Raw genomic sequence first — 11,278 nt, 5'->3', positions numbered from 1 at the left:
TTCATAAAAGTATATCCAGGCAGGTGAATGGGATGTTTGTATACTGATGGTGATTTTGTTTTAGGTTCTCATTATGACTTGCTATGTCGCCTTGAATGTTTTGAAAAATGGTTACTTGTCACTGTCAGACATTAACCTTTTGGTGTTTGATGAGTGTCATCTTGCAATCCTAGACCACCCCTATCGAGAAATTATGAAGGTAAGTTTTTAGACTTTATCAGTCTTAATAATTTTACTTAATAAATTACTGAGTAAATGCAGGGTTTTTTAGATTTCAAAAGCAATAATATTAGTTACCAGTAGTGGGAACTTGGTTCCAGTATATGAATGAATGAATGAATATTAAATTTTCATTTAAATCTGTAATAAACTTTTAAACATCATACTAAAAATAAATTACATATAACAATCTTTTATAGTATATCTAGTTGTACCTTTTTGAAAAACAGAACTTTTAAAGAAACTATAGTAATTCCATGAGTAATGTTGTGTTGTCCTTAGTATATTGATGGTACTAAAAACAAATTGTTTTTTAGTATTTGTTAGTGATTTTGTTAGGTCTGGCCCCTTGGAGGACTGTTGTCCTGGTTCTTTGGCTCCTTGCTTGGAAAAGTCATGAACAGGGCTGGTGTGACAGAGTGACCACAAGCAGGAAGCAATTCCACACAAACAAATTTTATTGCAGAAATTAAGGGAGCTATACAAAGCGAGAATACATTCCAGAGTGGAATGGGTCAGTCTCCATGAGTGGAGAAAAATGTTGAGGACTCCCACGTGATTTCTTTTTGTTAGCCTAGTCTGGAGGAAGACTTAAGGAAGGTGTGGGATGTTACCAGATGATTGATATACATGATTGACAGGTGTTCTTGTAACAAAGTTGCAGCTCCACAGGTGTGTATGTCTTAAAACCTCAAGTTCCTGCTTGCAGTTGTTAGCTGTGTTTTCCTACAGTCCCTTCCCCTGCCCGGCTTCTCCACTCCTAGGAAGTGCCCTCCTGGCCTGTATCTGCCACCTACAGATTTGGTCCCTGCCTGAGAATTTTGATTTGTTTTAATATGGTGATGTCTGTCTTATGACCTTGCAAAGTTAAGTCTTTACTGTCAGTATCTTTTATTTTGTTAGCTCTGTGAAAGTTGTCCATCATGTCCTCGCATTTTGGGACTAACTGCTTCCATTTTAAATGGGAAATGTGATCCAGAGGAATTGGAAGAAAAGATTCAGAAACTGGAGAAAATTCTTAAGAGTAATGCTGAAACTGCAACTGACCTGGTGGTCTTAGACAGGTATGCAATTACGATTGACTTGGCTTTCGTGAGATTAGTTGTAGCTAATATTTTAGCCTTCAGTATCTTTTGTAGTGCCTTGCAAATATGGCTGTTTAAAGGAATGAGCAAGACTAAGAATTCTTTATGAGTATAGTTACCTGCAAGTTCAAGAATCTAACCTTTTTTCCAGAGTAGCAGATGGAGGCTTTTCTGCCTTAAGAGATTATGTTGCATAAGGTGTCAGCTTTTCCTGTTTGCTGATACTGCCAAGGACTGGGAACTTTGACAGTAAATTTGTGTTTTTTTCTGTCAGCAGGCATGCTTTGTTGTTTTGACCTCAATGTCTCACATGAAGCTTTTAAAAAATATCAATTTATGTAAAGAATTTGGCAATATAACATATTTGGAAATACACTGTTGTTTTGGAAATGGGTTATAGATTTCTGAGAAAGATGCTCTTTATGATTTCCATGTTTGACTTTCCTTGAGAGAGTTACTATTTTGGAGTTTCATTAAAACACACACACACATACAGAACCTTATTGATTTGTTTAAGATGGTGGAAGGAACTCTTTATAAGTTAGTAGGAAAATGAATTTTTAAATAAATGTAATTCAGTTCATATCAAAATAGTCTTCTAGGCCGGGCGTGGTGGCTCACGCCTGTAATCCTAGCTCTCTGGGAGGCCGAGGTGGGCGGATTGTTTGAGCTCAGGAGTTCGAAACCAGCCTGAGCAAGAGCGAGACCCCGTCTCTACTAAAAATAAAAATAGAAAGAAATTAATTGGACAACTAAAAATATATAGAAAAAATTAGCCGGGCATGGTGGCGCATGCCTGTAGTCCCAGCTACTCGGGAGGCTGAGGCAGAAGGATTGCTTGAGCCCAGGAGTTTGAGGTTGCTGTGAGCTAGGATGATGCCACAGCACTCTAGGCAGGACAACACAGTGAGACTCTGTCTCCAAAAAAAAAAAAAAAAAAATAGTCTTCTATATGTGTAGTCTTAAACAAGGCTAAAGATTACCAAGTGATTCTTAGGATAGTTATAATAAGTAGAGAAGACTGATTCCTTAGGTTATGGAGTTGAGTTAGACATGGGTTTGAATACTAATTGTAAGCTGTGCGACCTTGGGTGAGTCACTCCCCTAAACCTGTAAACCTGGAATTCTTTGATGATTAATTACATTGACACATAGAAAACACCTTGACATTAGTAGGAATTTGGGAAAAGTTCTCTTTGTTGAGTAAGAAGAAAAGGTAACATTTTGAATTCATCAAACATAGGTATCCAAATGCCATATGAAATACAAATCTTGTGACCTTTAGGACATACTATTTCTGACTTCCCTGAGCCAACACTATGATATAGAAATAAAAGGCTATTCTTGTACTTTTGTGTGACCTGAGTGTTTGGCCTTTATTACTTGAAGTTTTTGGGAAGAAGTAGAGGGTATTAGAACATTTAAGTAAAACTGATGAGTAATCTGTTGGATAAGCATTACCTAATTCTCCAAATGTGACTCTTTGGTGAAGTATAAATTCTGATTTGGGATAAGAAAAATGAAAACTATAGTATTTAAGTGTATCTTTACTATATTTCTTTTCCTTAATTAAAATCGTTGAATGTGCTTTTATAATATTATTTGTCATTCTCGTCGTATTTTATGAAAGATATGAAAGATCCTAGGAATGATATCAGAAATGAATGAAAGTTGTAATTTTCCTTATGAGAATATTAAAAATACATTAAAAGTAAAAGTGATACTTGCTAAAAATTTCAAGTGGTATGGAAATGGATAAATTCAATGATAAACTACTCCCCCCCCCATGATCTGTTCTCCCATCTTTGTTTCTGCTTCTGAGAAGTAATGGTTGAGTTTCATGAATATCCTTGTTCCTCATTCTGGTTGATGCCTAAGAGGCCAAAAGGTGGAAGTCTAAACCTCAGAAACAAAACAAAAAAACATGGGATAATAATGAAATCCATTTGCAAAAGTCTTTGAGTATCAGCTCCATGTAGTCGTTCCTTGAGACCTGATGGGCAAACAGTACAGATTGTGTGTCCCTGATCAGAAAATCTGAAATTTGAAATGCTCCATAGTCCACAACCTTTTGAGTGCTGACATGATACCACAAGTGGAAAATTCCATACCTGATTTCATACAATGAATTGAAGTCAGAATGCAGTCAAACTTGTGTCATGCACAGTATTACTAAAAAAAGTATATAAAATTACCTTTAGGCTATGTGTATAAGGTGTATATGAAACATAAATGAATTTTGTGTTTAGTCTTGGGTCCCATCCCCAAGATATCTCATTATGTATTTGCAAATATTCCAAAATCTGAAAAAAATTTGAAATCCAAAACACTTCTGGTCCCAAGCATTTTGGATAAGCGGTACTCAACCTGCACAGATGTAAGTGAACACCACTTTAGGAAGGCATTTGTGAGCCTGCCTTTTATCCTGATTAGGTATACAAACTGAAAGTAGGAAGGTTGGTTGTTTTTGGTTTTGGTTTTGGTTTAGATATGTAAGTGGATCATAATGCTATAGTTAGTTTTTAAACAAAAGCTGTTCATGGAGGCAGTGGGGTTTGGCTGAAAGAACTTTCAGAGGAAGGCAGTCCTGAGTTTTGTTTAAACAAAATCAATGTCTTTAAACCTTCATAATCCTCCCTGTGTGAGGATTAAGTTAGAAGGTATGTAAAGTTCCCAGCATAATGCTTTGGAATGTAGTAGCTGCTCAGTTTGTATTTTCTTCTTTCCTCTCTTCTCCTCTTTCCTTTTTTTTTTTTTGAGACAGAGTCTCGCTTTGTTGCCCGGGCTAGAGTGCCGTGGCGTCAGCCTAGCTCACAGCAACCTCAAACTCCTGGGCTCAAGCATTACTTCTGCCTCAGCCTCCCGAGTAGCTGGGACTACAGGCATGCGCCACCATGCCCGGCTAATTTTTTCTATATATTTTTAGTTGTCCAATTAATTTCTTTCTATTTTTTTGGTAGAGACGGGGTCTCGCTCTTGCTCAGGCTGGTCTCGAACTCCTGAGCTCAAACAATCTGCCTGCCTCGGCCTCCCAGAGTGCTAGGATTACAGGCGTGAGCCACTGCGCCCGGCCCTCCCCTTTCCTTTTGAAAACATCTTTTAAATAATGCTTTACTGGTTTATAAAAAATGTTACATACTTACTGTGGAGAAATTTGGTAATATAGAAAAATAATAATTAAAAGAAACACCTAAAATCTCACCCCACTGCTAACATTTTGGCATATTTTCTTGGTATCTATACTCTTTTCCTTGGTTTTTGAAAACATTTTTTTTTAAATTAAAAGTTAAGTTTTCACTCTTAGCAATATTGACAACTTTTGTTGCTTATCTTAAAGGTATACTTCTCAACCATGTGAGATTGTGGTAGATTGTGGACCATTTACTGATAGAAGTGGGCTTTATGAAAGACTGCTGATGGAATTAGAAGAAGCACTTAATTTTATCAATGACTGTAATATATCTGTACATTCAAAGGAAAGAGATTCTACTTTAATTTCTAAACAGGTAAGCACATATAAAGTAAGTATAGTAAGTATATTAAAGTTCATTTATTTTTAATATTAAAATGAAAATATGCTTCTAATGGGGCTTTTTTAAAAATACATTTTGGTTTAAGGTCTTATCTTTTTATGTCCTTGGACATTTTTCATTGAACATACCATATTAGGTTGAGTTTATTGTTGCCTGACAGACATTTTCATTATTAAGTATAGACCTCCTTTATTTAAGGAGATGAGTTAGGATTCATGTCATGGCTATTTAAGTATAAAGAGTGAGGCCAATTTTTTTGTTTTGTTTTTGGTCAGGTGAGTTAGTGCCTGTTCAAACCCTTGAACTAAATGAATTCTTCCACTGTTTCCTAGTATGTGTAACTGGATATGATCCTGTTGTCCCTGAGTGAACAGCTTTGAGAGGAGAGCCCTTAGGACAGTGGCTATCAAAGTTTGGGTCCCACGCCGGCAGCATCAGCATCAGCATCTGGGTAGGGTTCTCAGAACTGAGTTAAGAGATTTCAAAAGTCCTGAGTTTTGAGTTTTGACAAGCCCTCCAGTGATCTGATTCAGTAAAGCTTGAGAAGCACTGCCCTAGGACGTTGCAACCATTTGTGAATGTTAACCCTCTATTAAATGTGGGTCTTAATTTCTCTCCTGCTGATTTTTTCTTTTTTTGGTAGATACTATCAGACTGTCGTGCAGTATTGGTAGTGCTGGGTCCCTGGTGTGCAGATAAAGTAGCTGGAATGATGGTAAGAGAACTACAGAAATATATCAAACATGAACAAGAAGAGCTGCACAGGAAATTTTTGTTGTTTACAGACACTTTCCTAAGGAAAATACATGCACTATGTGAAGAGCACTTCTCACCTGCTTCACTTGACCTGAAATTTGTAACTCCTAAAGTAATAAAACTTCTTGAAATCTTACGCAAATACAAACCATATGAGCGACAGCAGTTTGAAAGCGTTGAGTGGTATAATAATAGGAATCAGGATAATTATGTGTCTTGGAGTGATTCAGAGGATGATGATGAGGATGAAGAAATTGAAGAAAAAGAGAAGCCAGAGACAAATTTTCCTTCTCCATTTACCAATATTTTATGTGGAATTATTTTTGTGGAAAGAAGATATACAGCAGTTGTCTTAAACAGGTAAATCTTGAAGATTCACATCTTTTCCCAAATTAGAACAAGGCAGCTTTTTGTTTTGTGGAGTAATATGCTGTAATAGCTTTAAGAGCTAATATAAGGGTTATGTAAGTGTCTTGGAACCGTCGTAGTTCATGTGTGATGCTATAGTGGACTTGACAGAGAGGATGTTTATAAATACGATAGCTTTTCCAAAAGGCTAGTTTTGACAGAGACCGAAATTTTTTTTTTTTTAGGATGAAAATCCATTTTAATCCATTTAAAATAGAGAGTAAGTACAGTATATAAAAATTGATACATTTAAGTAAAGCATTCCTTGCTTTGTATTCAGTTGTTAGATTCAGTTCAGATATTTATTAATCTTTAATTATTTAGTGTTAGACATTGTGTTAAGCATTTCACACCAAGCTTTCTCCTTCAGGTAATCTTAGGATAAATTTTATTGGAGTATTATGGCTAATTTCTTTACGTTAAATTTTTTTCTTAAAAACTATGGATTCACATTCTCAAGGCTGCAGTGGAAAAAGTTTGTAACAACTGGATTTGCAATTTGGATTGGTTCATAGACTACGGATTAACATTTTCCAAATCAGAAGAGAATAAGAATGTTAGGGAACAAGAATATTCGCAAAGGCAACAGTGAATCTGACGTTTAGGTTGTAGATTCCACGCCTTTCCCCCTTCTTCAGTGAGAGTTTATTTTTCGTGAACATAGGCCCAACCAAGGAGCTACACTTCACATTTGTGTCAGACGGTCACTTAATGTGTCCATTTGGTTTGTGGATAGATGCTCTATTATTTTCTGCCAAAAAAGGGTCCTTATTTTGTACTTATGACAATCTGCTTTTCTATGATATCCATTAATTGGCCAAAGTTGATCCCTAAGAGCCTGTTCTGCAAGTAGTGATCTCTGAGGAAAAGTTAAGCTTTGTTTCCTCAGGTAATTTGGGATTTTTTTTTTTTTTTTTTCCCTTAACTGCTTCTGAATGTTTAGGGGTTTTAAAAACTTTTTTGAGTAACAAGAAATTGGACTCGAGGGTAGTCATCTGGCAGTTTTTAGTATAGTAATTTTCATAGTCATTGAGCCTGATCCTTCTGATGAATATGAAGTAAAATAACTTTAGGTACTGAATTACATTAAATCAGAAGTTGAAGGTTGGAAAGGGACCTCACTATCTAATCCAACCCACTTATTTTTATAAAAACGAGAGAGTGCCTCAGGAGGAAAAGTGATTTGCTGTAAGTTAAATTGCTAGTCAGTGGCAGAGACAATTCTAGAATCCTAATATCCTAACTCCTGGTTTCCAGTTCTTTCTACAATTGTAATGCCCCTGGGCATCACAGAACACTAAAAACCGGTGCTTTAGAGTGGGAAGACTGCCAGGAGACAGAGCTGGGAAAGCATGCATGACGAGGGATCATTTCTTAGAATGGGAAAAAGGCATTTTGGAAGTCAAGAAAGTTTAACGCTGGCACAGTTCTAAGCCTAGTTATGGACATACGCTCTGCCTCTGTGTACGATGATATAAGGATTAAATAAATTTACTGGGGCTTGGAGAGAAAAAAAATGGGGGTGTATTTTTTGCCTTTCCCCTGTTTTCTGCATGTATTTTTCTGTAGATATGTGCCCGTTTTCATTGCAGGAATATTAGCCTGAAAAGGTTTGTCGAAAATCAATCAGTTACTTCCTGTTGACTTTAAAGATCAGATTAATTGTGATCAACTTTCATAAAATGTGGCTGGAATTTAGTGTTGTATTATGAATCAAGAGTGGTCTGAGGGTTGACTTTATGAGCAGCTAATTAAATGTACAATAGAGGTCTTGTTCCAGTAAGCTTTCTAATAAGCTTAGAAAAACTTCCTGAAATCCAAATTCTTTCCTTCCATCAGTTTAATGGTAGGAAAAACCCTTCTTCAGTGAACAGTTTCATTGGAGTATAAGCTATTGTAATACACTTGCAGTTTTCTACTCTCCTAATTAAAAAAATAAATCACAGCTAATTCTATATGTAGTATCTTATGTTTACAGTTTTCCCTTTACCATATATATGTATATATGGGTTTATAAGTTACTTTTATATATATTTAAACATTTTTCACAACACTCCACAAGGGAGGAAGATAGATGTTCTTACTATATTACAGACAAAAGAAACCAAGAATCAGTTTGTGACCTTCCTAAAATTACAGTTATCAAGTGGCAGAAAATGGCTTCGAGTCTCCAAGTCTAGTGTTCTTTTCACCATGTAACTTGCTAGTATTCTGTGATATTGGTGTTGGACAAACCTGGGTTTACATCTGTCTCTACTGTCCCACCCCTTTTTTTTTCCTAGCAACTTTTTATTTTGGAATAATTTTATTAATAGATTTATAGAACATTTGGAAAGATAATACACAGAGTTTCCATATACCCCTTACCTAGTTTCCCCCATTGTTAATATTGTATATCACCATTTGTCACAACTAAGAAAACTAACATTACTGTAGTGCATCACTATTAACTAAACTCCAGACTTTAGTTGGATTTTGCCAATTTTCCCACTAATGTCCTCTTTTTAATCCAAGGTAATATGTATTGCATTTAGTTGTCATGTCTCCCTGGTCTCCTCTGGTCTATTGTAGTTTCAAGTGTTTCCTTGCTTTCGATGACCTTGACAGTCTTTAGGGGCACTCGTCAGGTATTTTGTGGAACACCGATCCATTTGGGTTTGTCTGATACTTTTTTCAGGGTTAGACTAGGGATTTGGAAGGATACCACCGGTGACGTGGCCATCATATCATCACATCATATTGGGGACTCTCAACATGAAACATCCCTGGCAATGTTAAATTTCATCACTTACTTATGGTAGTGTTTGCCAGCTTTCTCCACTGTAAATTACTATTTTTCCCTTTTCTTATTCTATTCTTTGGAAGCCAGTCTCTTAAGTCTAGCTATCCTGGGACAGCGGGATTAATCTCTACTTTCTAGAGAGCAATATATCTGTATAAATTATTTGGAATTCCTTGTAAGGAAAACTCATCTCTTTTATCCTATTTCTTTGCCTTTCTGTTTATAGTTATTAACTGAATCATGCATTTGTATCAGTATGGCTTCATATTTATGTTTTACTTTGAGTTATAATCCAATACTATGTTATTTATTTTGTTGGCTCACGTTGTTCCAGCTTTGGCCACTGGGAGCTGTTAGTTCTTGTGTCCCTTTGACATACCCTCATCTTTTTGTTTTTTGAATATTTTCTTTTTGGTACTGCAGATGCTCCAGGCCCTTATATTTTTCCCTGCCACAGCCCTAGAATCATCCATTTTGCCAAGGAGCCCTAGTTTCTTTTCTTCTCAATTTTTGGGTATATATTTTATGAAAATTATTTAACTTTTTAAAGCCTCAGCATTTTCATCTGTAAAATAGTAATAATACCTCACTCTCTTATTGGTTTGTTAATAAAAGACAAGGTATATAAAAATGGCTATTTTATCACCTGGCACACAGTAGATGCTAATTCTTAGGTTCTTTATGCACACATTTAGAGGGTGCAGTATCAGTATGCTATTAACTATCAGTGATTTTCGGGTAAGATCATAGAGGAATTATATTTGATTTTCTCACATTGTCATGAAAATATAAGGAGTAAGGGATACTATTAAAGGTATTTTTGATAATATACTTCAAATACCTGGCAGAAATTTCAAATGATGTGTTTGTATCTTTGAATTTTTCCCCTCTTATAGTTGTCTCTGTTAATTAACATGTTTAGTAAAATTGCAGTTGTCCATAATACATCTATTAGTTTTCTGAACCTACCATACATGTTTCCTGTTTTTGGTCCTGTTATTTTCAGTCTAATTGGGGAAGCAATGTCCATATGCACACAAAGTGTGGTCTGGTTAACTCTGCAGTGAGTTAAAGTATAGGGTCCGAAAGTAAGCATTTAGAAACTCCTATAGCAGTATAACAGTAATTTTGTCTACTGAACGTAATAAAATTGGCACCTGAATTTTAATGCTTTTTTAAATTAAATTTTATTTTTTTTAAGACTAGTCAAATACAGTAGTGAGTAGGGGAGGAAGAGTAGACCAAGGAGTTTGATCTGCAACTGACTGAACAATCAAGATAACTCACTACCTTCAAATTTTAATGCTTTTTAAGTTTCATTTTCTTACTTCATTTTTATGGAATTTTACAAAAATATTGGTCTCTGATGGATTAGAAATTTAAAACGAAAGCCTGGTTCTTTGCTACATGTAGTTTCAGAAGCACTGTGCTCTAGGGAACAGTATTATCAAGTAGCTTGCTTGTGGAACAACTCCTATAAACTCAGTGTAAAAATCAAAAGAAACAAATACAACTTTGTCTTATCCATTTTGTGGTGGTATGAAATCTTTAAGCAGTCTGTGTTAGTCACTTGTATACTCCCTGAGAACAGCAGACACTTGTTTTGTTTCCCTTAAAGCCTGTAGCTTTGTCGTGGGCACATGGTTAGGCGTCCCTTAAATTCATCGAGTAGAGAAATACATTTTTGTCTCTAAACATTATCAGCATAGACATGTAGTATTCAGTTATTGCTTACAAGAGGTTTTATTAATGTTCATGTTATCTCTTCTGTTCTCTGTGGTTTTGATGTGGGTTTCATTTAGGAGAAATAAATCGACTATTAGTCCTTTCATTTCTCAGCTAATTGGTCTGCCAAATTGATAATTTTGGCAAAGTAAAATATATTTGCCTAATTAGGAGTAACTTGAAATGCATTTTTATCTTTATTACATGCAAATTGATGCTTATTTATATAAACTAAAATTTGGAAGTAAATATTTCTAAGGTAACTTATTTCATAATTTAGACTTTGGGGCATGCTATTTGTTTGCATGTAACACTGCTTTCTGTTGTTGCCCTCACAAGTGTATTATGATAGTTTAATAAACCTTGGAACATAACTAGGGAGTTTCTGATTCCAGACATTTTAAGTACTTGAACTGTAGAATAGATGTTCAAACTAACCTAGGCACGCAGTCGTTCTGCTGGCTGGGAATGGCAGGTATCTAGATGACTATTCAAGGTTTCTTCCAGCTCTTTGATATTAGTCTGTTTCATGTATTTTAAGAAAAAGAATGATTTGATTTAAAAATGCAATTTTCTGTTAGGAATTTATACTATGTAGTGTGACTTTAGAGGAACCATATGGAATCACTTATGTCAGGTGTGGAACCATTTATCCTGTGTGCTGAGTTTTTGAATGTGAGTATTTCCAAAATAGCTGTAATGGCAATAGTAACTGTTAACCTCCTGCACCCATGTAATGTGATCTCATCCTGGAGCTCTTTGCCATTTCT

General features: G+C 35.6%; 1 protein-coding gene across 1 annotated transcript in view; it reads left to right on the top strand.

The window, feature by feature from the left end:
* DICER1 (dicer 1, ribonuclease type III) overlaps positions 1-11,278 on the top strand; it is a 74,566-nt gene that overhangs the window by 30,646 nt on the left and 32,642 nt on the right. The window contains exons 7-10 of the mRNA XM_012645507.1: positions 65-199; positions 1,123-1,283; positions 4,642-4,810; positions 5,481-5,953. Coding sequence (XP_012500961.1) covers positions 65-199; positions 1,123-1,283; positions 4,642-4,810; positions 5,481-5,953 — 938 coding nt within the window. The remainder of the gene's footprint in view (positions 1-64; positions 200-1,122; positions 1,284-4,641; positions 4,811-5,480; positions 5,954-11,278) is intronic.

The sequence above is a fragment of the Propithecus coquereli genome, unplaced genomic scaffold, assembly GCF_000956105.1.
Source record: "Propithecus coquereli isolate 6110/MARCELLA unplaced genomic scaffold, Pcoq_1.0 Scaffold2343, whole genome shotgun sequence".
Taxonomy (NCBI): Eukaryota; Metazoa; Chordata; class Mammalia; order Primates; family Indriidae; genus Propithecus; species Propithecus coquereli.
Note: the sequence above shows the minus strand (reverse complement) of the source record. Positions and strands in the feature narration are given on the sequence as shown.